The sequence below is a fragment of the Camelus ferus genome, chromosome 6 (assembly GCF_009834535.1).
Source record: "Camelus ferus isolate YT-003-E chromosome 6, BCGSAC_Cfer_1.0, whole genome shotgun sequence".
NCBI classification, from domain to species: Eukaryota; Metazoa; Chordata; class Mammalia; order Artiodactyla; family Camelidae; genus Camelus; species Camelus ferus.
In genome coordinates, this window is record NC_045701.1 from 5,725,001 (window position 1) to 5,751,962 (window position 26,962).

Below are 26,962 nucleotides of genomic sequence, written 5' to 3' on the forward strand. Positions count from 1 at the left end.
TCAAGTGAGGCCGACTCTAGCCCGCCTCCTCCCCAAGAACACACCCAGGTCACTGCTCCCTCCCTGCCAGCCTGCACCTGCCAGCCTGCAGCCCAGCAGTGGGCACCGTGTGTGGTTCTCGCTTCCCATGCAGGAGACTGCGTTCTCCGGGAAGGCCTAAGATCTTTGAAGGGAAGAACAGTGTCTTTTAGTCTCTTCCCATCTCCCCTCATGCCCGCGGAGTCCAGTCTGCCTCCCCCTTCCCGCTCCCCCTGAACGCCGCTCTAATATCAGGGTGCCGGGACCCCAGGACTGGGGACCCGACTCGGGCCCCTTCTCACTCTGGGCTGTCCTGACACCCAGGTCACCACTGCAACACAGCCCGCCTCTCAGAGAGCCCAGAACGCACTTCTTCAACGTTCAGTTCTGAGCTTAACTGAATCAAATTTCTCTTTCTAAAAGTAGGTCTTAGCGTCTCTGGAGAGAGAGGCCGCGCCATCCCTAAACATGAGCCCCCCGACCCCATCCTGGATGGCACACCTCAGCTCCCCACCCATGCACTGCGGGTGGTCAGTCCCAGCCCCACTTTTAAGTCAAAGATAGAAAAATATGACTAATGGGCTTAGAGATTCTAAATCACCACTTTAAGAGGAAAAATAATCCTCTTCGTTGTCAGACATACCAGTGACACTCCCTCTGTTGCTATGGTGACCCTCTGGCATCACCCTCTTACAGATGAGAAACTCCTCACTCTTTTCTGAGTCTGGTTCCCCCAAACAAGGACTCTGGAAGACAATCTGCAGCCCCTTCCCCACAGGAAGGAGAGGGTACAATCCCTGGAGGCTGCATTTCTGCCCCAGCCGCTGGAGGTAAACCCCCAGACTGGGGTTGGGCCCCGAGTCTGGCTCGCAGAGGAACACGTGCGCTGCGCATGTCGTTGAGCCACCTTCCCATCAGAGGACAAGCAGTCAGAGAGCCTGGGCTCCCCGCCTGGGACCCTGCTTCTTTAAGATGGAAATAATTGCATTCTCCTACTCAGAGTCTATTTCTTATTTGAATTTTCTCCAGAGTCAGCAAAGCTGTATGGAATTTAGTGGTTTTCTGCCGCTTCGCCTCGGTCTCTCTCGCGCGTGCGCACGCGCACACACACCCCCCTCCACTCCTCTAACCCACATCTGGTGACTATGGGGCTGGGCCTCAAGGTGGAACTTCTCACATGATGAAAACACAGCCTCCTCTTCCTCTCTGCCATGGTCCTCCCATGCCCACGAGGCTCTCACACAGGTTCGTTCCTCTACAAGCCTATTTCTGGTGAACAGAAAAAAAAAATTCTGTGACTGGATCAATAAAGACATTAGGACCCAGGGCAGAACTCAACTCTCCCGTTTCCTTCTGCATTCTGCAGCTCGGTGAGGTGGCGGCCGAGTGAAACCCAGCCGCGTGCTTCATGGGACCAGGAGCCTCACACATGGAACGAGGAGTGACTCGCGCATAGATGCTTCCTGGGGGCTGGGAGGTGGGCTCAGAGGGCCGTAGCCAAACCTGTCTGACAGAAAAATGTCTCTTTTCAATCAGACAGCAGAAGCTCGGCCACATGCCTGCTCCTAATGACTACAAACAACACACCAAGCAGATGCTCCGAGGGACGGAGCAGCCTTCTCAGGGACGTGTAAACGTGGCACTTGGGGAGCCTATGGAGGGAGAAGGGAGAGGGTCCCGAGGCCAGCACTTGGAGGAGGCTGTGCAGAGGTGACCCCCGAGCGGGGGGCACAGCTCCCAGGATCTCAGAGTTCTCAGTTCTACTGCCTCTGAGCCTGAAGCGAACATCCCCCAGTCCTCAGGCTCCCACAGGCACTCAGAGGTGGTCATTCCCTTGGGCAGCAGAGGGGTACTTCCTCCAGGGGTCGGAGAGCCACACACATGGATGGTCTGTGCTGGGGGCTGAAGGCCAGAATCCCGAGGCCTGGCCAGAGCCCAGAACCTCAGTGCTGGGGGAGGTCTGGGGGTCCATGGCCCAGGCGAAGGAGGCTCACCGGCAGCGGAGACCACGGCTCGCCCACATCACCCTGCTGCCTGGCTCCCTCGTGGGGCTGTGACTTTAGGATCACGTGGGTGGCGGGGTTCACTCTCTTGGGGGGACAGTGAATTCTGTTTATAATATTTTGATAAATTAGGAATACGCTTTGGTTGCCTGTAAACCTGTTGGTAAAACACCCAGAATGCAAGCAGGGAGAGCCTGTGAGAAGCCCTGAGGGGTTTTCTGTGATGAAGGACACATGGAGCTCATCCTTCGAGGTCATGCAGCTCCCCGTAGGCGGCCCGGGGGGCCCGCACTGCCTGGCCGGAGGGCCGCCCAGGACTCAAGGTACCTGCTGGCCCTGATCACCGGGCCCACACCTGACCGGACGCGAGCAGTTCAAGCAAGAGCTGGTTGTTCAACAGAATATGGCTTCAGCATCCTTATCCAGACTTTTTGTGAAAGGCAGAACCAAGCAAAGCTCAACCTCCCGAATCGCCGGGCAGTTCTCAAGTCCCGTTCAGGTTCCTTCTTGAATTTCAGAGACAACAATTTCTGGGCACAAAGATCAGCTCAAGGTTTCCCGTCAGTTCCTCTCATGGGACACACACCCACACACCTGCACCTCCTTCACACAGACGGACATTTCTGTGCTCCAAGCCTGGGGCCATTTTTACCTTGAAACCACCCTCTTATTAGATGCTCTGAAAAGAAAACTCACACCCCCAAATGCAGCTCAGACCTGTGTCATTACCCTTTGAAGAAAAACCAGAAGTCCCCTCCCTGCCATCTGGGGACACCTGCAGGGACACCTACTAAACAACACCCAAAGCCCAGCCTCCCCCCAGTATATGACATGAGGAAAGACAAGCCAACCATGAGGCCACTCTCATACGTGACACACAGGGGACAGGGAAGGGGCAGATGAAAACCAGCACCACACCAGGTGGTGACTGGGAACCAACTTCCCCGAAGCTCACAGCAGCAGAACGCACCGGACAGAAGGATAATTACACAGGTCTTTCAAAAATCAACTCTGCTCCTTACCTGTTCTTTTAAAGTCGCAGAGGGCAGGTCTTTCTATCTGGCTTGTCTCTGGAGGTTTTTCTGGTACCAAAAGCAGCAGAGGCAGAGGTTTTAAATGACTCTCGGGCAGGGACAGAGAGCTCACTGCCTGCCCTGCCTGGCTCCTGGGATGCCAGGCTGTGACAGGGCACGAGGAGAAGGAGAAGGAAAAGAGGAGCAGCCACTGCACAGCCTGGAAGAAAAGGGGGTGAGGGTGGCCGTGGAGGGGACCCCCAGCCCTGCTACCTGAGGCCATTGACACATCTTGACCTTGAGCCCCTGTGTCTGACTGAGCCTCAGAAAGCACCCCATTCCTATCTGCAAAGTGTCCCCTGGAGAGTGCCCCCAGTCCACGGGCCCTCAGCCTTTATCCTCAGGTCCGAGGGGGTGCAGCCCAGGACAGTATGAAGAGGTGTACCGCCCACACGCAAAGGCGGCGAGCCAGAAGTTCATTGGCTCTTCCCAGAGATGCCAGGGCTCGGCCAGCTCCCTCTCGTCAGAGCTAACGCTTACACCCCCAACTCCCCACACGCCCTCTCCACTTGTTTCTCATTTCCACTGTATTTCCTGGAGCTTTCTACTTGGCTGGGAAAAGAATTCTACTAAGTGTAGCACTTACAAATCTAAGTCTTTTATAAATATGGGAAGCTGCCAAGAGTTTAATTCTATTTTAACACCACGGCATGGGCTAGACCGCCAGGCAAGGCCTACAGGTATACTTTTTTTGAGGACCAAAGCATCGTTTCCCCCAGGTAGGATTTTCAAGCTCTAATGTGAAGAAATAGGAGGTGTGATACCCCATTGCTGCAGAGAAGCGGAGGATGACTGCCTTCATCGGTCACCATCTTTGAAAGCCACGCACCTCCATAACCATCGTCTTCCCCTGACGAGTTTTTTTTTTTAAAGACACCTGCTACCTGGCATTAGGCTCTGTCCCACCAGTCATCCACCCTTCATGTACTGTCTTGGGTAAAGGCTCAGATCAAAGGTAAGTGCAACATCTTAAAATGCCCTTCCGAGGAGAGGGCCCTGAAAAGAAAAGAGAAAGGGCGGGGGAAATAATACAAAATTCTGCAAGTGTGGGATCCAGGAGGCAGACTCTGAAAATACTGTGTCTTTGCTGATAAGATGTGTTAATTAGCAAAACTATCTTGTTAAAGGTTCATAATGATCTTAAACTGTGTCTTTGCTGATAAGATGTGTTAATTAGCAAAACTATCTTGTTAAAGGTTCATAATGATCTTAGAATACATCTGGATTTTAGAGCTATTAAGACAGAGAAAACGTCCATCTTAGGTTGGAGGACAGGTAACAGATTTTTAAGCAGAATCCTGAATTGTGACCATTTTGAGAGCAGAGAAGCTGACGTGGGACCCAGAAAACAGAGTCACCAAGAACTGCTTTATTTGAGCTGAACCCCGACTCTGCATGTGTAAGGTACTGCCTGTCGCCTGGGGGATGTGGGTTTGTGCGGATGAATCTGTAGGAACTGAAGCAGCCTCCGCAGAGTAAGGAGCCCACACATTTTATTACAGCCCCTGCTCCCCCAGCCCTGACAGTCCCCCATACCTCTGCCCTTGGATCATGGAGGAAAAAAAATAATCATTCGATTTTCTGGGCCACAGAATACAAGTTGGGTCTAGATTGTATAAGGGGCTTACACACTGAGGCAAGAAAGCGTGCAAACAGGAGCAGGAATTCTCCACCCTCTGGGTGAGCCAGTGCTGGAGACATGGCAGGTGGGCCCAAGTTGCCCTCCTGGAGTCCACACTGGCTTATGTCTCTGGCTTTTATTAACCGTGTCCAACTCCACCGTCCATCTTCTCCTGGGAGGGAGAAGGGTATCTTTGAGTGTCTATGGCATCAGTGATTCTCCCCCGAGCTGGTTTTTCTTTCCTATTAAAATTTCACAACAGGCCGGGGAGCAGGCCTAGAGGAGGACCAGCAGAAGCACGAGTGTCTGAGGACGACGTAATACTGACTTCTCCTTTTTGGTAACAGTTGGTGAAACCTACGCCCCTCTCTCCTGAGATACGGGGAGGCACGGGGGGGAGGCAGCGGAGGAGCTGTGGGTGGGACACTGTACCGTGTGACATCACGATCATGCAGCCGGTGCCTGGCAGGACAGAGGTGTGAGGACGAGCGCTCGGGGCTCCGGGCTCACCCGGGGGGAGGCAGGCAGTCCCAGGTCAGTGCCCGGCCACAGGAGGGACACCTCTGTCCGGCTCTCGCAGAGCCGTCCCCTGGGGCGTGCCGTCTCGGCTCCGGCCTTAGCCTTCGTCCTCCCTCAGCTCGGTGGGCAGGAACTTATACTGCTGTTGGCGGATCTGGGCCAGTTTTTTCCTGGCTTCTTCTAGTTCTCGCTCTTTCTTTAGCATTTCCTCCTGGGCGGCGATGATCTGGAAGGAAAACAACAAGCTGGGTGTATCTGAAACTGTCTAGGAAACTGCTCTCCCCTCCCCGGCAAGCCTCACGGGCTCCCACAGCCTCCGCTACAGTGAGCCACAGCCGTGTCCTGGGACAAAATATTCTTACCTCTGGGGACCAGCCTCTGGGCCATGGTTTGCTTTTGAGACCAATGACCCCGTTGATCCAAGAAAATAAGCTGACCTCTGGCCACCGACTTAATAGCAAGTATCTACTGCATCACTACAGTGCACCAGGCTTGGGTGTAAGCACTCCACGGGGAGGGTCCCACCATCGTCACGGCAACACTGTGAAGCACGTCCTATTCAATGTCCCATTTCTCCAGTGAGAGAGCTGAAGCTCAGAGATGTGGGTCCCCTTCCCTGAAGTGCCCCAGCTAGAGGAGCAGGGCCTGGCTCAAGTGTGCCTGAGGCTAAAGCTGGAGTTCTTAACTACTCAATGGCTTTCATATGTCTATTTTCTGCTTCTATGGTGTGATCTGAGGAATATGAGTTCATAGGTATTGTGTGAAAAGAATAAAAGTTTGTGTTCAGGAAAGCCAAGCAGATTTCTCTCCCATAGGCCTTCTCAGAATCTTTGCTAGACTAACGAGCATCATTATACCTGAGGCTGGAGTACAGTGTTTCCCAGACCTGTTTGATCAGAGACTCTGCTTTGTGGAACTTGTCATGGAACTAGTCTATCAAGAAAGCAATTCTGGTAAAAACGCATCCAGTGTTATTTCCAAACACAGGGAGTGGTTCAGGAAGAGCTGAGAAAGTCATGGGAATGACTGACTTCAGCAATGGGGTCTCAGTGCTCCTGGAGGAAAACCCGTCTCGTAAAAAGGATTTATATTAACACATCCTAAACTGCAAGCCTGGTTTCCTGACCTTTTTTTCCCACTACCATGCACAGGAATGCAGATCTGCATAAGTCAGAATCCCACCTACTCTTGTAAAAGTTCTGGGAAGACGGTCACCATTCATTCTTTCTCTAGGGTCAAAAGTCTGTAGTGAGTAGCAGCCCCAAATGCATCATTTTATTTAAATGATAATACTGCTGTCCTCCCATCCTCTTTTCTCCCTTTTCTATAGTAGAATCCCTGATTTTTAGGTAGACACACTGCTACTCAGAAAAGAATACTACATTTTCCTGCATCTTTTGCAGCTAGGCTGGCCATGTGACTAAGTGTTGACCAATGGCATATGAGAGGAAGTGATGTAGGCAACTTCAGAGTCATGCCTGCCCTAACTTTCCGTCTCCCTGCTGGCTGGAAACCTGGGGTGGTTATCAAGCCATCTTAGACCAAGTGGCCAAGGCAACATCTCAGGAATGTAAGGCAGATGGAGTCTGGGTCTCAGACACAAAGGAACCATCACACCATCCGTAGACTTCTTACACCCAAGACTGTTTCACGAGGGAGAAATAAACTTCCAGCTTGTTTAAGCCACTGTTAGTTTGTGCCTCTGTTATAACACATTGCTCATCTTGGGAGTAAACAGTGTCTGGATTGGATCACAAACCTGAGCAATGCCCCCTACAAACTTTGTTTTCACTACAACATCGTCATCATCAGCTTTGCCAAATGCTGCCTTCTGGGCGGCACGAACGAGATTGTCTGAGGCTCTTTTTACAGCATTTCCTGCTGCCTGGAGAGGGAACAAAATAAACATTAGATCATTAGAAACAGCCACTTGGATTCAGCAAGAACAGACATGAAGGTACAGTTCATGAGACTATGCATTAATTTGCCATCCAATTATACATAACACAATTTCTCTCTAGTTATCATCTACTTGTCTGTCCATCCATCCATCCATCCATCCACTGATTCTACCAACACTGGAACCTGCCTAACCATAGCTCATTCACAGATTAATAAGATACTTTTCCCGGCTCCCAAGGAACACACATTTTTGAGGGGAATTATAATTATGTAAATACAAGATTGCAGCAATATGATACATGTGTTAACAGAAGCATGCTCAGGGGCTGCCTCTTTGTTTAGAAAACCATCCCCACCCCCAACCATATCCAACTGAGGCATACTTGAGGACTTGGCTCAGAGATCACTTTTTCTGTCTGCCTTGATCTTAGCCACACCCTCCCGAGGGCTTCTGGAAAGCTCCGTGCTGGCTTCTTTGCAGCCCTTATCACACATGTGGTTGCTTCTCTCCCTCCTGGACAGTGAGGAACTTGAAGGCAGGGGCTGTGGCTTGAATCTCCACACCCCCAGCACCTGGCACAGTGGCTACTCAGGCCTGGAGCTCACTGGCTGACTTCTGAGGGAATGAAGGGCTCTGAAAGCCTTTGCGTGGGAGGAGTAGGAGCCCCACAGCAACCAAGGCCTTTACCGATGTATTTCAGAGTCCCAGCGGGGCTTTCTGTCGCGAGTATGGGCTGAATGCTACAGACAGGTAAAGAAGAACCTGTCAATGAGTGGTTTAGATCTTCAGTAAGGGGGACAGCCCCCATGGGCTTACTCTTAATGCCCCAAAAACATGGCCCAGGGGACTTGACCTCTGCCCCCTGAGGTTTGGAATTTCTTTCAACTGGTGTTCAAGGCTTCATTAAACCTCCTGTAGTCCTTGCCCAGCCCCCTTGGGGTCCAGGACTTGTTCTTGGGGGTTAGCCATCAGAAAGTTGAGTGCTTTTCTCGTTCAAAGTTAGCTGGCTCGTCTGGTTGGTGACCTAAAGTGACCAATGGGGACCATGAGGGCTTGCACAAGAAGGGAGGGGGAAGCCAATTAGGATCTGACAAGCAGTCATCAAATGCTTATTCTCAAAACAGCTTTATGAGGTCAGAAGTCATTAGTCCACTTTCCTCTGGAGAGAGAGAAGTTGAGTAACTCATCTAAGATCCTGCAGCTGGTCAGTAATAGAGCTGTGATTTGAACATAGGTCTGCATAGCTGCAGAGAACCTCTGGGTCACCGAAAGGGATTCAGATACGACACTGCTACATCCGGTTAAATTAGTCACGATGATAAGAATGATGCTGGGTTGTACCTGTGTAAACACTTAGGACTTACAAAAGCACTTTCACACTTCCTGACCCTCGTAAGAGCCAGGTGCAGGTACCTCTACTCCCATTTTACAGATGAGACAACTAAGGCCTGAAAGGTTTGGAACCATTTGTGTAAGACCATGTACTTAATCCATGGCAGAGGCTGGACTTGAATCCAGGTCTCTCTTAACTCGAGATGTTTTCCAAAGAAGTGTCCCCAGAACCCACGAATCATGCATTCACAGACATGCAGCTCCCCATTTCCCCTCTGGGTTTATGCCAGCAGGAAAATGAAGGTGAGGGAGGGGTGTCAGGGAGAGACTGACACACGAGGACCCAACAATGGTGAGGCACTTTAGAACTTAGAAAATACAATGAGTCCTGAGTGTCGATGGAATTGTTCAAATATTTCTGCCATTTACGATTTTATTCATGTCTGACATAAACATTTTTAGCAACATAAACAATTTACATCACAACGTTTATAATAATGAACCTCTAGAAAATCAGAAATAAAAACATCCAACGTCTATAGAGAAATTCTGGCATCATCAGCTGACACAATATCATGCAATCATTAAAAATGAGACTCATGAAGAATGAACCAGTGAGCCCTACATAGAGCCACTGTGAAGCCTTCTCTTCAAGGAAAAAAAGAAGTCTGATAAAATGTTGAGAAAAAAATGCAGAATGTCTCCCGTGATGATGACAACTAGACAAAAGTATTCTGAGAAACGGGAAGAGAAAAAAACATCTGACGTGTGAAGATGTTGAGGCTACGTGATCTTTTTTTGTTCTGACGTTTCCTTTGTCGTGTTTAAAATACTTTTATAATTAAAACAATCAGGAAAACTTAGATGCACTGGGCAGGACTCAAATGTCACCTTCGTAAGTGTGTTCTCGGGGCTCTGGGAAACCTTAGCAACATCTCATAAATTCCTCCATCCTTTTGCTCCTTTCTTTAGCAAACACTGAACAAGAGCCGTCTTAGGCGTGAGAGACTCAGAGATAAAGATCTGTGCCTAAGAAGCTCACTGCCTTGTCAAAGGCAGACAGGAAGATAAACGTGGGGGTACCAGGTGACAAGAAGTGTAAGTGGTCTGGCCAGAGGCTCTGGCAGGGCAGAAGAGGGACTGACTGGGAGTCAGGGAGGGCTTCCCAGAAGAGGTGGCTTTGGTGATGTGTCACAAAGGACAAGTAGGAGTTCAGCAAGGTTGGGCTGGTGGGGAGGAGGGCCCTAAGGCATGAGACCAGAAGGCACATATGGAGAACATCACTTTGGTGGGGCAGCAGGTGTGGGATGCACGGCCACACGAGGTGGAAAATGAGAAACGTGGGACAGAGTTTGCGGATGGAAGGCCTGGTGGGTCATGCCAAGGAAGTGAGACCGCCCCCTGCGGCGACACTTACCCGCTCCAACAGGAGTACTTTCCCACCAGCATCAGTGACCATTACCTGTAGCCGCCTCATGGCCTCTGAATCCTGATCGGCCTTCACCTTGCAGGCCACGAGCAGCTGAGCCGTGGAAGCAGCGACCTGCTTGGCGGACGAGATGAGCTTCTCCTCGCTGGCGTGCCCCTGGACGGAGGCATTGGCCGCCTCGCAGAGACTGCTGGTCGCAGCTGCCACCATCCGGGCCTGGGGACAGTCAACAGAGAAGTGACCCGAGGCCCACACCTCCCTCAGGGGATGCACAAAGCCAATGGGGAAGAAGGAGCGGGCGACTCACGGCAGAAATCAGGCCCTGGGACCACTGTCCGTCGTCCGCGGCGTTGGCGGGAATGGAGCCCACCTAGAGTGGAGATGAGAAACCGGCAGTGAGAGCGGGAGGGCGCAGGGCGACCCGCAGCCCTCAGACCCTCCCCTGGCCTGGAACTAGAGAGAAAAGCATCTCATCAGATACACGGGGCCACCTCGGGACTCCCGCCTACCCTTCCCACGTGGGCCGTCCCAAGGCTGCGCATCCTGGCTGGTTTCATCGGGGCCACAAGGAGGCAGCCTTGGAGGCAACAGCCTCAATTTAGCTGCCAGGCACCAAGCTTCTGGGAAGGGTGCCTTCACTTCACTCAAGGGCCAAGGGAAACTTCAGTCTCTCCTGATTATGGACCCTGAAAGCCACACTGTGATTCTTCTGGCAGATGATGTTAGAAAGAGGGATGCACACAACTGAGTGCAGATCCTTATCTTAAGGAAACACAGACCATTTTGTCAGGTGCAGGGAAAGCAGTCAGAGGCTGGAAGTAAGACGATCTTCACTTCTATCTAGAAATTATGCCAACAAGTGTAACATTTTCTGACCAGATGCAGTGGGAGCAGCTTCGAGAGGAAATGCTTTTATACTTGTGGGAGGGGCCTGGAGAGGTAAGGTTTAAGTATTTTAATGTGAATAAGAAATCGGGGCTCCCTGTCAGCAATGACAGGTACCACATCGGGGCTTGCTGACCGTCAGGTAAGGCCCCACGGTCCTGCATATAATCATAGTTCACCAAGTCCAGATGAACCTCCTTTACCAACTCCTTAAATGCTTGAACATGTAAGTTCCTTAGAGGACAGGGGCTTGGCCATCTTCAAGTTTGATTTTCTAGTATCTAGCAATGTGTCCACGTAGATGGCTCTTTATCAGTGTTGAAATAAATGGAAATTTTAGGTAGGATGTGCCTCTCCAGGATTCATTTTTGGTCTTTACATAATGATCAGTCACCAAGTCCTTGGTGAGTGAGGTCGGCACTCTGCTAGGTCTACAGGGGATAAATGAGACGCATGGAAGGACAGATTCATGCCAGTTGGGCACGATATTGGATAATGTATTATATGATGGTTTATAAAGAGGAGCCAATGTATGTAGGCTGGATCAGGACACGGCTAAGCTCACAAGAGACACAACTGTGGGAGGAAGACAGAGGGAAGGCCACTGGTTGGCCATAACTCTTGTCTGTATTACACGTTCTTAGGTCAACACACCATCACATCTGTCATCTGCACACCGACAGCAAAGGTCTTTTAATATCAAACAGAAGTGACTGACAGTTATGGCGACATTTCCCAAGCCTGCAGGATTGCTGTGGTGCCTGTGTGACCGAGAAGCTTCTCTGCAAGATGTACAGATGGGGTGGGTCCACGGTGTACGGGAGACACAGGACACACGGAGAACTTTAAACTGGAAGACCTTCCCGTATGCAGGATTAGTCAAATGTACTATAAATCCTTTGGATCACTGAAAAAGAACTACGCTTTCACGCTAATGCAGATGGAATGGGGGACTGGTGATGAAGCAGACCCAAGAAATCTCAGCTTCAAAACCAGACCGGCCTTTTGACCAGAGGGAAATGCTCACTGTAGACTTGGACAGCATTCAGCTAAACAGTGCTAGAAGAATGGATGGAGTCACTGGCATTGGAAATGGTATTAGAAAGCCCCCGACTATGGTGCTTATGAAGCCATCCACCAGGGAAACATGACAGTTTTTATCTTTAAATAGACTAAGGTACTGTAGGAAGCCAAATGTCTTGTTCAGGTCCTGACTGTTGTCTGGGGTGGGAACTTTCCCTAATAAGAATTAGATGAGAGGCCTGGAAGCCAAACCCTTCATTCTGTTTGTAATGTTTAAGCAAACAGGGTGTTTGGTTAGATGGACAGAGACGGGCAACTCAGGGAGGGAAGGCAGAGTCCTCGGTCCTCGGAGGCTCCGGCCGCATGAACCTTCCACCACTCGGCCAGCGAGGTTTACACACCTTTCCTTGGGCCACCAGCTCCCTCTGGGCTGCCGAGGCCGATTTGACCAGGGCGCTTGTGGCAGCAGCAATGGATTTAGCAGCTTCCAAGATCTGTTCTTCAAAATCCAGGGTCTCATCCGCTTGCTATAACCAAAAGAAAACCGCATCACACGCAATTCACATCCCCACAGGGCGCTTTCTGCCCAACCACTTCCTTCGTGGTCACCTGGCTCTTCGTTTGTGCACTGCTTTCTATTGACAAACCACACCCAGGGTTCCAGCTTAAGCTGGCAGGATGCCTCTCCCTCTGCTGCCTTCCCCAACCCCACCTCTCAAAGATAAAATCTCCCAGCACTGAGATTTCGTGCACATTTCAAATCAGGAAATTCTAAGACTCTTTTTCTAGTAGAATCTTTAAGGAGATGCAAGCTCATTGTGAATAAAATATATTCGAATGGTTCCATCAGCGTCAATACCCCAAATCAAAATAACCAATTATCAAAATCCAAAGAGTGGGTGGTGGTCACACTTTCCTGGAGCTTAAGGCTCAAAAAGATGGGTTGAAAAGAAGAAAGATAACTGTTAGCTGTGAAAAGCCTTATTTCTTTTGGGTGAACACAAAAGTAGGAAAGTATTTGCATTTCTGTTGCTGAGCAGAGCACATGCCGACCACAGGTCATCAGCGGTGAGAAAGAAATTGAGGTGACTGGACATCAGGGTAGAGCTGCGTGGTCACCCGGAGACCCAGGCACAACCCAACCTGGGGAAGAACGCCGGCCCCCTCTGCTTGAAATTCACCACCACCCGGCCCCGTGCTGCTCAACACCTGCAAAGTTGAAGAGAAGCTTTCGGGAAGTGGGGCAAGTGTAAAGACCTTGGTCCCCGGCAGGGTGGGGCGGAGCACCACCATACGGGGTGGTCAGACTAGGTGACCTCCAAGGCCCCCTCCAGCAATCATGTTCTGTGAATCTAAGTCAACATGGTTAACTTCCCTTTCCATCACAGGAGGTTAAAGATGCAGCTGGTGCCTCTCAGGCACTGAGAGACGACGGCCAGGTATAACGCTGCTTTTCTTTGTGTGTGAGTGCTAAAATGCACGTAACACGAAACTCACCCTTTGAACCAATCTTAAGTGTAAGACTCAGTGGCAATAAGTTGGTTCCCAATGTTATACAATATTGATACGTTTTTAAGAGTGGCCACTATGTGCTAGGTATTTTGTCGGGCACTTTATGTTCATTAACTTGTTTAATTCTCACCCCAAAAAAGGGGGAAAAAATCTCATACTGTCCTCATCTTTATCCTTATATTTAGAATGAGGAAAGTCAGGCTGAGGGAGGTGGGGTCCTGGGCCAAGGTCACGCGACAGCAGGAAGCGTCTAGATGAGATCTAAATGTAACCCCTCTGCCTCCACAAGTCTGTGCCTTTCCTAGATGAGGCCACCACTTCGGGCACTGGTGAGAAATGACTTGTCAGAGGCTCAATGTCAGCTCACTAATGGTCCCATGTGGACACAAGGGCACAGTGCTTCCCCAGTGCCCTGTTCTTTACGGCTCTCTCATAGTTCAACATGTGGCCACTCTCATTTTTGTTTTTATAACCTGGATTATCATAAAAACATTTCCGTGCACATCGAGTGGGTCTGAAGGATGACGGCAGCATCTCAGAAGCTCTGAGACAGAAGCAGCATACTCTTTCTTATTTCTGACGCAGTCCTGCTCTAGGAGCATTCGGGACAGAAATGGATTCAGTGCCAGTAGATTAAGCTTGGACTCCTTGCTATGGGGCGGGGAAGCCTGAGGTCATGGTGGAAGATGAAATCTATTTACTGAAACCCCAAAACAACTCATTGTAAGACACTCTGGCATAAAAGGTACCACTATACCAAGGCCACAAAGAAATGACACTGGGCTCCGATAGGTATATTCAATGACCTTGAATTAAGAGCTTTTCTGGAAATCCGTTCTGCAAAAGAAAGCCAAGGCTATCACAGATTAAGGCACTGGGGAAATCATAGGATTTTTCCGTCCAAAGGGAGCCCCTCCTCAGTTTGCAGACGAGGAAGTGGAGGCCCCCAGTGGGTCCCGACGTCTCCCAGGTCCTGGCCTCAGCTACGCTATGGGTTCCAACACTGAGTCTGCTTCCACAGCTGATTTCTCATTTCCCAAATTTTAAGCTGCACAAAAATGGAATTTCCTTAAAATTAAGTGCTCATTCTGAGCATGGATAGAGCTGATAGAATTCTCTCATTAGAACCGATTTAAAAGGCCTCTCCCATGTCTTTCACTACCCTTGTTTTTGTTTTTTCTTTCTCAAACTCATGCTTAAAATAGACACTCAACTTGGAAATATTTTTGACACCCACAGATTTTTCTTGCAATGGCAATTGCTGTAATGCCCTTTGATAAATTTTTATTTTCCTTTCCATAATATCTCTAGGCTTTAAAATGGACATGAGAATGCCTTATCTCTAGGAGACATTTGCTCTCACTAAAATGTACCGGAGAGTTTCCCAAGAAAAGGCTTAGTAAAGCTGGCTGTGATGGCAACCGGGATGGGGGGCAAACAGTTAGATGTTGCAGTTTGGGCAGAGTTCCAAGATGAAATCTGCCTTCTGTCTGCTGGATTGGTATCCAGATTTATCATCAAGGCTAAAAGCCCACTCTCCCTTTCCTGCTGAAATTAGACACAAACGCTTGATGCTTCCTCATATCATACAACTTGTAGCCTAAGAGAAAACCAGATCTCCCCAAGCCAAGGGGACTTGGTGAAAAGCCACAGCACCCTAGTTCTGTGTTCCCATTGGCTTCGGCTCCCACCAGGATACAGGATGGAATCTGGGGGAGCGGTAGGAGGGCGGCAAGAAAAGGGAGGATGTATGCTTAGCCACGTTGCAAACAAGGAGAGACAAGGAATTGGCTTGGTCTTTAAAGGACTTCCCTAAATAAGGACCACAATGAAAAAGTAGGGTGTGTTAATGGGACAAAGCCCACTGGGGCTGAGAGACTGAGCAGAGGAATGGTAACTTGGAGCTGCAGCAAGGCGACCCTGGGGAAGAACCTGGAGACCCAGGGCACCAGAACGAAAGGAAATGCTTTCACTCAACAGGCTTATTAACGACAGCCCTTGCTCTGTTCCCGGGAGCTGGCTGAAGATGCAGGAGGTAAGGGCCACTCTGGGGGACACGCTAGCCTGGACTAAGGGAAACAGACACCAGTTAGCATAACTGTGCAGCCTGTGATCTCCTCCAGGGCACAGACTGTGTTCATCTAATGTATGTCTCTCAAGCACAAAATGAGGCAGAGAAACCCCTGTGATAAAGGTTTGCTGACAGAATGTATCTATTTAAGACAAGCCTCCAAGTTCCAGAGTTCAGCCAGAGGACAACGTACAAGGTAAGAGAAGGGGAAATGCATGGGGTGAGCGTCCACATCAATTAACTTTCCATTCCTGAGTCCTGGGGATAAATGGACGCACACATCCAAGCACGGGCTCCTGCTCTGTTGAGGCTGTGGGTTGTTAATTGCACGCTCTGCCCGTATCCCTCAAGTGGCACTCGTGGTCCAGGACACTGAGTCAGGCACAGACAGATGCAAAACACTGCAGCATTTTACTAAGAGGCTCTCTTAGCAAACTAATGTCATAGGTGTGCAAACTAAGAGCCCAGTCTGCTTGGTGAGGGCGTTGGCTGCAGCCTCTGAGTGCTGCATCCACGTTCTCATCCTTTGTACACTGCTCCTTCCCTGTTATTCTCCACTTGAAAAGGTTACTGGCTGTGTCGCCCACAGCTCTTAGCAACTGTTTTTCCTGGACTGTCCAGCAGACTCTATCTAGTTGTGGCTTCTCGGCAGCTTTGACAGACGTCTAAGCACCCTTCTGCTGATACTTCTCCTGTTTGCTGAACTTCTCCAGAGCTCCTCTCTGAACAAGTCAGAGGGCTGGTGAGATCCCTTGTGGGAAAGGCCGCACTGTGGGCTGGGTCCTTTGCTGCCTGCTTCCCACGCTCGGAGCGGGGAGCGGTTGAGATTCCTGCTCTGCTGACAGGTTTTGAGTTTCAGGAGCTGGAGGTGCCACTGGAGCAGGAGAGGGGAAAGGAGGGTGGAGAGGGGGACAGAAAAGGGGAAGCTTGTCCTCATTTTTATTTTTCCTTTTGGCCTCCCAGGGATTCTGAGAACATAATCATTATGGCAGTTTGTTCATTTTCTGAGCCTACCCTCCCTCTCACCTATCCGAGAGGGCTGTTGTAAATACATCATTAACATACACAGGGCATAACTGACTCACAGTAAATGCTCAGCAAGCATTCACAATTGATTTCACTATTCTTTCTATCCCTACATGTATCTTTTGTGGTTTTAAAAACCACTTTTCTGGTTTTGAGTGAAGCTAGTCTGATTCTCAGCTGAACCCTGTGATCCACTCTTAGTTCTAAAAAAAGGTCTAGCTTGCATTTCTGATTAGAACCCACAGGATAAATAGAAAACCCAAACCAAAGAGAAATGGAGTGTCAAGGGTCCGCGCTGCTTCCCGCGTTTCCCTCGACACCCAAGCCGGAGATGGACAATTGGGTTTCAGTCTCTGCGCTGCCCTTTCTGGTCATGTGGCTTTGGACTTTGGGGAATTAGCTGCCCTTCTGCAGGTAGCAAACGTTTCCTGTTTGTATCTTGAACCGCAAACTCAACCCTCCTGGTCCTTTGGCCCCGCCATGTCACAGTTCCAGGTGAAGCCTCTTCTAATGATGATTCCTTTTCGTCTTCCTCCCTCTCTTTCGGCTTCCATCCTGTTGGATCTTCACCAGCCTCCCCCAGGCCCATCCTTCTGGAGAGGTCCTGGGTATGCTCCTGGCAGAGGGAAGATGCTGCCATCCGTGGTCCTCTTTCTTGCCCTCTTCTTTGTGAATTACATCCCTGCAACCCTGCAGCTCCTTCCCCTGATGCACTTGACGGCGATGGGCCAAAGCCACCCACAGGAGATGGCCAAAGGGTCACTGCCCTGATTTTCACCTCCCTCCCTGAAAACCTCCTTTGAGACACCGTCCTGCTGAGAGCTGACAGGCACAATGGTCGATTTTCTCACAACTGGCTCCAGAAACCTGATCACAGCTCATGGCCCCGTCTTTCCAGTTAGGAACCATGCTTTGTTCTGTGTCAGAGAGCCTTGTAAAATGCTTGCAATTAAAAACAAAGTCACATCACATCAGAAACTTCAAAGAACTCAAGTAACGTGACTGAAGCACGTTCCTGACAGTTAGAAGCCCCAGTGGACCAGGCAGCCTCGAGTCTCCTTTTTCAGCAGCAAGTCTGGCTGCCACCAGTTTACGTCTGACATGACTTGAGAGGTGCCCAGGGGGAACCTGAGCCGGTACCCAAAGACCCAAACAGGAGGAGAGCCACCTCAGCTTCTCTTCCAGAGGACCCGGGGTGGGTTAGCTTCAGGATCACCACGCTGACTAGTTGTAATAGAAGGGAAGCCTCTTCAAACCACTGGAACTGCCAAGAGACCAGGCCCGGTCAGCTGGCCTGGTCCCAAAGGAAACTCCAGGGAAACAGTCAACAGAGCGGGTGACAGAGAGAAAGTGCTGCCAAATGGTTAGGCCAGCAACCTGGGGAGGGACCAGCCTCTGCATCCAGTGCGGAGTAACCACACGTTTACGCAGCGCCAGATGGAGAAGGTCTGAGCTTGCGTGATTAGTACCTTGGGAGTGGTTCTCCCACAGGAGCCACCGCTTTATTTTTAATGAAATTATTTATTTAACTTTAAATGAATTTTTTGAATGAAATACCACAAGAATGATCTTTTAATTGCCATTTTTGTTTGTTAGAGACATTCTTAAAGATGTGCCATACTCTCAAAAACAAATATAAAGGCACTTGAACGTCGATCTAGGAAGCATGGACAAAGAACAGATGAGAGTTCTTTCAGGCTGAATCAGATCAACTTGCTACATTGTAAGCTCCCGTGACATGAATCCTGTGTGTGTCTGAGGAGGGTCTGAGGGACCAACTGCTCTACCTGGTGGGGAATCACTTGGGAGCACGTGCCGGCCGAGAGCCTGACTCAGCTTCTCTCTCATTCCCTTCACGTCTCCGGGCCTGGAACCAGCCAGGCGCAGGTGAGCTCGGCGCACGCAGCTCAGCCACGGAGACAGAGCTCTGTCTCCTCCCACAGCATCGGGCCATCTTCTCCCACTCACCCAACTCGTCAGCAGAGCGTGCTGGTCAGCGGCAAAATTACCAAAAGAAATAAAAAGATACGTCCATTTGAATGTATAGGCTTCAAATTCAGGTCCTTTAACCTGTGCTTTTTCGGTCCTCAGAATACCTTGCAGTCAATTTGTCATTCTGGTCAACCAGCTTCAAATGGACTTAAAACTGAGAACCACGCTCTCCAGCTGCGTGAAGGTGGTGTTCACGAAGGTGGTGCTGATGTTGGCAGCATCTTGAAAACCGTGTGCAAGAGCCCCCGCTGGTGTCCACCCACTGCTCTCTTCGCAGTGCAGAAGGATCCCAGGGACAGCCCCCCCCCCCGACTCTGGCGGCTGCGATTCCCACAGTGTATTCCCCTCCCCTGTGTCATCACTTCTCTGCTGCTGCTGTGACCTGTCGCTGGGCAGAGTCCCTGCGAGCCGCTTGGCAGTGGCTCCTAGACACACCCAGGGGAAGCGCTCCTGACCGCAGTCCCCACCACTGGCTCACGACCTGCGTGGGCACCGCTGACACACTCAGGAAAGTCCTGCAAAAGGGCACTTGCTCTTCTGCTCCAAAAAACTGAGCTATTAGCACAACAGCTCTCTTTCCAGAGAGCAGTGCTCACAGTCTTTTGTTGAGAGAGATCAGAATGAACTCACACATACTTCACAGGCTCGTCTATGAGGAGGAGGTCAAAGCCAACCAAAGAAGGCTGTCATGTGCCAGAAAAAAAATGTCTCATAATCCCCAACTTCCTGTTGCACCCAATTAGGCTATGGAATTACGTTCTGATTTTTGGCATATTCTAAATATTATCATCCTCTACTGACAAGGTAATCTATAACAGGAAACCCAACAGACAGAGTATAATCCACACTACGTTATCTTTATTAGATATATTTAGCCCTCCATGGTTTACATAAAGCCCAGTGACTCACCATCCACACTGTTGGTTTATATATTTTGTACTCTGAGTGTGAAGGAAAGTTACGGACAGTTGATTTGTGCCTGAGTTTTTGCAGAAAGCTTGATCGTGAAAATTACTAATTTCTAAATTGAAGATCCAGATAAAACTGAACTAAAATCAAATATAAATCAAGATGTATTTGGATGTTATAATCCTAACCTCGTATCACAAACATAGTTTTTTTCCACCAAGAGCGTCCCTTAAGGATTCGTCACTGCATGAAACTAGGCTGTACACAGTATCTCAAGCTCTTATGAAACATCAATAGTTATGATTTGCTTCTATAAAATGATCTAGCAGTGCAGATACAGGACTCAAACGCTCCAAGAAGAGATGGAATATCGCAGGATGAAATGTAATGAGTACTCCGTCTGCTAAGTCTACTTGTGATTTTCATATACTCTTTCCTGTGGTCTTACAAGCTATATTAGGAACCCCCGGAGACAGGGCAAGACACTGTAGGAATATGTTTGATATATAGTTGGATTAAATAACAACCTAATATATCAAACATATCACACAGAGGCCTGCAGAAGAGACATCCAGGTCTGACTGAGCTGAGAACAGGCACAGCCTTGCAGGCTGCGGGCGCCACAGCGGCACCTCCCTGGACCTGTCTGTGCGCACACGGTGTCTGCAGGTCTGGAAACGGCGCCACCGGGGAGACCGCAGGCACATGCACCAGAGCTCACCGACATCCTCACGTTGCCTTTGCACCATCTTCCCAAGCAAATGATGGATTCGACAGGGCCAGCTTGTTATTCGTGTCTGGGCAATGCCAGGCAAAAAGAAGCGCTCACATTTTAAGGGCCTGAGGTTGGAATATGCAAGAATTGTTTCCCTAAACCCCAGACCATTCTATCTTTAAAACAGGCAACCTGAGGCTGTGGTGAGCAAAACAATCTAAAAGAAAAACATTGCCCATCCCCAAAGCTATCCCTCAAAGCAGTGCAGACGCTTCCCAGTTATGGAAGCAAAGCATAGTCACTGGATAGTGGGTGCCTGTGGCTTTGTGTGCAGAGTTCCAGGGACAGAGATGTCATAGCAACTGCTTACTCGCAGTGTCCTGAGGATTTGTGATTGATCGATTGATTTTAGTTTTGTAAGCGGATGGGTAGAACCAGCACACTTCAAAAGACTGGTTGATTTTGGTGTCAGATGGGGATTTTTTTTTTTTAAACGGGGGAAACATTCTTTCTTGAAGTCAAGAAAGATATTTTATTTCATGTAGCTATTACCGCAGAGCAGATGGCACTCCCAGACAAGCACAAAAACTGTGGTTTGGGCTGATGGTTTCTTCAACACAGTTTTATAGATAGCACGACCCATGTGGCGGGAGTCCCTGTGATCGGGTGGAGTAAGACGGACATCATTCTACAGCACGCTAGATGTCACCCGCACCCTTCCTAATACGAAGACAGGAGTGACCTCGCGTCAGGGCCTCCAAGCAAAGGACTCAAATCAACAGTTATGCCAACTCTGATCTTAATTGAAGGAACCCTTAGCTTTCTGTAAAAACCCAGTGAAGAAGAATGTGAAAACAAATATATGTGTGTATGTGCATGACTGGGACATTGTGCTGTACAGCGGAAATAGACATATTATAACTGACTGTATTTCAATTAAAAAAACCCCAAAACACCCATACTGTAAACACAAAGGTTTGATGATCCCGGGGCAGCGTAGGGAGTGCCCACTGGCTGACTTCAGAAGTCATCACTAATTTTTTAAGTGCTGCTACTTCTAAAACGTTGTTTTATAAAATTTAAAACACAGACCCTCTGACGGCCCCAGTTCCATCATCATTCCCGTACATCCCCCACTGGTCTCCTTCATACGCAAGTGTCTTTTTTACAAAGTTGTGATCATACTGAGTACATAATTTCATACCCTGTTTGGTTTTCACTAAATATTAAGTCACAAGCATCCTCACACTACACAGTCCTGAAGACCATTATTTTTAACAGCTATATACTTTTCCTTCAAGGAGACGCTCAGGTCAGATCCAAATTCTTGTTACCATGAACAAGGATGCAAGGAAATATCCTCTTATGCACACAGAACTTTTCTCCTCTCTGGACTTCCTCCTCAGGACAGATTCCCAGAGGTCGGATGAATGGCTCAAAGGGTACTGGGAAACCAAACACTTCCCCTGTAGGGCTGTAGCAGGCTTTCTGACACTGGGTAGGCCCAGAGGACTGGTCTGATCTGTAACTGACATCCAGACCCCACACAACGCTGCTCCCAGCTCAGTCAATGCCTTCTGACTCTGCATTCCTAGAGCAGGGACAGTAACACTGCTGCCTTGTGGACTTGTTCCAAGGACCAGATTAGTTCATCCAGGTAAAGCACCCATAAGGTTGCTTAGCACATGCCTGGTGCTCAATCAATGTGAGCCTTTTGCATTTCCTTTCTTTTTCCTTTTTGTTAAGGCCATCAGCTCATGAATCTATGAAATAATATTTCTTTCAGGCATTTTTCCTAGGAGGTAGTAGATAAAAGTTCCAGAAGCATATTTTCAGTGATGGTGATATTGTCTGTCGGACACTGTGTTCTTAAATTATCTCATTTAATTGTTATATCAACAATCCTATGGGGGAGGAACTCTATAATGACTTTGGTTTGCAGATCAAGAACCATGAGATAAATCAAAGGCTGGACAGAGGGAAACCAGAATTCAGAGACAGACAGCACTCAGAAGGACCTTGCAAAGGACAACGGGAAAGGAACTGGGACAGCAGCTCTTGGAATGCGGTGAAGGGTTAATGTTAACAGCGCCAGGCTAATTCTCCAGGAGGAAGCATCAAGGACATGACTTCAGCACCAGCAGACAGAAGCCTTCCCAGGAGAGGAAAGTATGTGGTTGATCAGACAAGGCAAAGAAAAAACGAATGAAGTATAAAGTCTCTAACTCTCCGTCAGTGGTGCTTCTTGGTTGAAAGTACATCCACTCACGATGAACTTCTTTTATAAAGCAGAAACACAGACATAACCAGAAAATGGCATTGCCTTTTTACCTACACTTAGCTCTGAAGTTTGTGGAGAAAAACTTGGACCAACTGAGACCTCCTAAGAGCCTCCAGTTAAGGCCAGCAAAGAGGACCCTGGTAAACCCAAAAACCAGAAGCCAAAGCTCTTAAATTGCATCTTGATGAGAAATTCTAAAAATGCCTTTACCAAGTCTAGAGCGATGACTGGGAGATTGGTTCTAAGAATTTTATGGTTTTAAGAATGTCCACAAGCTTAGCAGATTCACTGTATGCTCATGTTGATTTTGCACACAGCAGTCAAGGAACTGTGGTTGAGTGCTGTGGTGAATTCCAGTACCCAAACTCCATCCTTTGGTTTTACATAGAAAAAAAAAAAAAGGAGAATTTTAGGCATACCTAAACTGGAGGAATCCAACTTTTTTGGAAGAGAAAAGCCAGTTTTTACTTCCTAATGTATTTGGATCCTTGGAAGGGAGGTGAGGTTATGGGGACCAGCAGGGACTTGCTTGAATAGAAAGATAAAGAGGCCGCCTCTGGTTCCACCATCTTCCCGATGAAGACAGCCACTGGGGCAGGGGGATTACAGCTTCTTTACAGATTGAGCTTTGCCCCCCGCCCAGCACCAGCGTATCACCCTTTTATGTAATAATTGTCCTTTCTTAAACTGCCCTATCTTAAAGTGTCTCTTTCCTTTAAACGACTGTTTCTCTTAACACATACTCATAAACCTAATTAAGTTTTTAAACTTATCTAGATGACAAACAGAGATGGAGAAAATATACCAGCCAAACACAGTCTCCAGCTTGTACTGAAAAAGTCTGTTAATGGGTCCACTTTGGAGGTTCGCCTTGCCCTCTACTGATTTTAAGAAAAGGAGAGACCCAGCATTGCTATTTCTCTGGAAGAAGCATTGTGGATACCAGAAAACTGGAGGGTGACAAACTCACATTCAGTAACAGGGACTTTCTATAGAAAACATTCAACACCTGCTTGACTTCATAGATTATAAATCAAAATTGTAAATACCTGGATTCTTCCTCCGGACACCCAAAGGTGTTTTTCCGGGTGGTGAATCTGAAAGACTCACCCTCGGGTTTTTTCCACGCCCTGTAAAAAGGCGCTGGGCAGGCAGAACAGGTTTGCAGCTTGCTAGTTTCATCACGGGGCAGGGGACACGCTCCCTGCACCCCCTCGCTCCATGTCACAGCCACCCACCGTAAGGCCTGTTGCCACCATCATGCAGCCACACGTGGACACTCACTTTTGGTTTTGCTCTTGGCTTCAGCTGCTCTAACTTCTTAGCAGCAGCCTCAATGGACGCCGCGGCCCCCAGTAATTCTGTTTCTGCAATGACGGTTGGGTCTTCTGGGTCCACCCACTCTGTTCCTAAAATCAGTCCAAAGAGGGTCATTTTTGGTAGCTGCAGATCTCGGGCAGTGACTTAATTACAAACAGCATCTGGACTGGCACGCAAGGGAGCTCCTCCAGCCGACTAGCTGCACTGTCCCCAGGGCTCTTCTCGCCAGCTCTTCCAGGATCAGCTGGGCAGGGATGGGGGCACCAGGCTGATCCTGGCTTTCTCCATCAGCTGTGCAGACAGCCCTACCGCAGGAGCAGCCACCACTGATAGCTTCAAAAAACTGAGGTCTCATAGACGAAGGCCAGCTTGAGGTTTACTCTGACCTGTAACTTAAAGGGAGCTCGTGAGGAACAGCCATTCCCCTCAACTCAAACACAGGGAAACTGATGAGGAAATCTTTTCTTGGTGAGTTGATTGCTTCTGTGTAACCATAAAGCAGGGTGCAAACAGTGTACCCAGAGACCACTGTTTATACATGAAGTATATTATTTGAATTAGAATAAATACTCTGACAAATGAAAATGCAGATAAAAATGAATGGCCAGACCCTTAAAAGAGAAGCGAGCAGTTCTAGATGGATCATGCCTTTTACGTAGGCGTACGTAATGCAAAGCCTGGAGGAAAGACGTGTCTCAAGGATACTACTTTTTAAGTCTAATTCTACTTCCATTTGCTTTTCGGAAGGTTCCTCACTGTACTCCTTCCGACCGCATTTGCCCAGAAAGGGCCCGTGTCGGCCGCACACGCTCTCTGCTCGGTGTGCGAGCCCCGCCCCGCGAGGCGACACGGGAGCGCCCGGCCTACCTTTCATGGCCTCCGCTGCCTGGATGAGCTCGGTCACGGCGCCGGCGACCCGCTTGGAGAAAGCAGCCAGCTGGTGCTTGAGTTCCGGGGTTGGCTTCTGAAGAATCTACGGGTGAAGCACAGGTCAAACGCCTAAGGGGACGTGGCAGACATTGGGACAGGAAGCACACTCTTGCTGGTGGACAGAGAGTTGGACATCCCTATTTGAAGTTGCAGCTGTCACCAAGTGACTTCAGAAACTTAGAGGCAAACAGGTAAGACTCATTGGCTTTCAGTTTCCTCAGGTGAGAAATGAAAAGTTGGGAACCAGGGGTTTCCCTAAGGTCTTTCTGACACATTTTCCTAAGATCCTAAGGGAGATGAAGTTCTTATTTGTCCTTTTACCTGCACCTAAAACAAATATATGCACACGAAAATTACCCAAAGTGTAAGAATGCTCTGAGGGAACACGAAAGCTCAAGGCTGCAGGTCGGCTGGTGCTTGTGACAAAGCAAATGTGAAGAAGAATGTGACTCAGGTGAGGTCATGGAGGAAGATTCCCCAAGGGGGCAACAGCCAACTCATCAGGAGAGGTTCTCCTCAAAGAGCGGTCCCTTTCCAGGGTCTGGACTGCAAGCTCTCCTGGGAGAAGTCTTGAGGATTTTCCTTCTTTTATTTTTTAAGCCTTTTCTTTCTTTCTTTCTTTCTTTAAGTGGAAGTACTGCGGATTGAACCCAGGACCTGATGCATACTAAGCGTGCGTTCTACCATTGAGCTATACCTGATTTTCCTTCTTTTAAAACTAGTTTAAAGAGGTTTTTAAATTTGTCTTTTGCTTTTGGTTTTTTTCATGGTGTTAAAAAGGATACTGGAAATCCAATCCCCAATCCAACTTAAAGGACATCTCAGCTGGTTTCTTCTCAGATTCATTCAAGAATGGAAAGTAAAATTGGGATGAGAGTTCCTCACTGTTCTCCACCATGGATTTACATCTGAATTACACCATCTGGTTCCTCCCTAATCCTGAAATTCCTGGTTTCACCTGCTCCTGGTTTGTGACACTGGGCAGATTACTGAAGCCCTCAGAACCTGTTTTCTGATCTGTAACCCTGGGATAATGCCTACTCCCCAGGACTGGCATAAAAATCAAACGGAGTAACACACAAGAAGTATCCTGTACAATGCCTGGAACACAGTAGGCATTCATTAGATGGTAATTCCCTTATTGGCGTCCCATTCCCTTTTCACCTGGCCAGGTATCATACTCTTTCTCACAAATCTGGAAAAGATGTCTTTCAGGCCCTAAAACTGTAAGGGAACTTGAAGAGAAGCTTGCTAAAAATTCTGGAGTTGGGGGAGTTAATGGAGTCACACTCTGACCAGGCTCAGGCATGCTAGTGCATAGAAGACATTATGTTATGCAGTTGAACTGATTAAAGATTTTTGAGCATCACTTCACATGCATCTATCCTTACCCTCCTTTCTCTTGCTATCTACTGAATTTTATATTTGCTACTGTTCTGTGATTTCAGCTGCTCTGTTATTCTCATCCTCTCCTCCTAGGACCTACCTACACATATCACCATGCAGGTATTAACTCAGTACAAAGCTGTGAATGGGTGAACAAATGAATGGATGAGTGAAAAACAGACCAACACACTACTGGAGACGGGTCCTAATATGATGGCATCCGAGGCCAGTTCCAAAAGAGCACCAGAACCACGGACAGGTGGGTTGGGGCAGAGGGTGCTGGCTGGTGCCTTTTACTTCTAACACAGCCAGTGGGCAGACAACGGAGTTACACGTAGGTTCCAGAGTCAATGCACATGAATAATTATGATCCAGTTACTTACTCTCTCTCTAAGCCTCAGTTTACTTATCTATTAAATAAGCAAAACAAGTTGTCCTAAATGTTTACTATTTCAGATGTAAGACACATTGTAGTTTTATTTTCATATTTATCCAAGTTCTATCTGCACTTTTTTCTGTGTTTTCTCAAATCTCTGCATTGCTGCATTTTCTTTTTTAATATACATTTGTCCCCAACCCCTCAAGACACTATTATGAAATGAAAATATAAAAGACATCCTATGAGAAAGTCTTTGCAGGAAAAATATTTGAGTGATGAAATAAAAATCCACATTTTAAAGCAAGGCAACAAAATTTCAACATAAAACTTCTCTGCCCTTTGGCATCCTCCCTCCCCTCCCCTCCAGTGCACATTGTGAATGTGCATTGTGTGTTAGCCAGACCGTCCCAACAGCAGAAACACCTGTTCAGCCACAAAGATCAATTTTTCCTCTTCTGATGTCAGCCATGTAACTCCTTAGAAGATAACATTCCTTTCTTAATCCCGTAAGGGGTCACGATGACCCACCACTCACCCTGTACACCCAGACATCTTGGGTGAACTCTATGTACGATGACAATGTATCATTCCCCTTAAAGGTGTTGATTGGTGCAGAACAGACTGTTCAGACAAGC

At 48.4% G+C, this 26,962-nt stretch overlaps 1 protein-coding gene across 6 annotated transcripts in view; it reads right to left on the reverse strand.

The window, feature by feature from the left end:
• Nucleotides 1-4,448: 4,448 nt before the first annotated feature.
• TLN2 (talin 2) overlaps nt 4,449-26,962 on the reverse strand; it is a 396,032-nt gene continuing 373,518 nt past the window's right edge. For all 6 annotated transcript variants that reach the window (XM_032481038.1, XM_032481036.1, XM_032481034.1 and 3 more), the window contains 7 exons: nt 24,500-24,605; nt 23,597-23,721; nt 12,208-12,333; nt 10,206-10,268; nt 9,932-10,114; nt 6,994-7,119; nt 4,449-5,460 (listed from right to left, as the gene is read on the reverse strand). In XM_032481038.1, the coding sequence (XP_032336929.1) occupies nt 5,332-5,460; nt 6,994-7,119; nt 9,932-10,114; nt 10,206-10,268; nt 12,208-12,333; nt 23,597-23,721; nt 24,500-24,605 (858 nt within the window). In that variant the 3' untranslated portion in view covers nt 4,449-5,331. The remainder of the gene's footprint in view (nt 5,461-6,993; nt 7,120-9,931; nt 10,115-10,205; nt 10,269-12,207; nt 12,334-23,596; nt 23,722-24,499; nt 24,606-26,962) is intronic.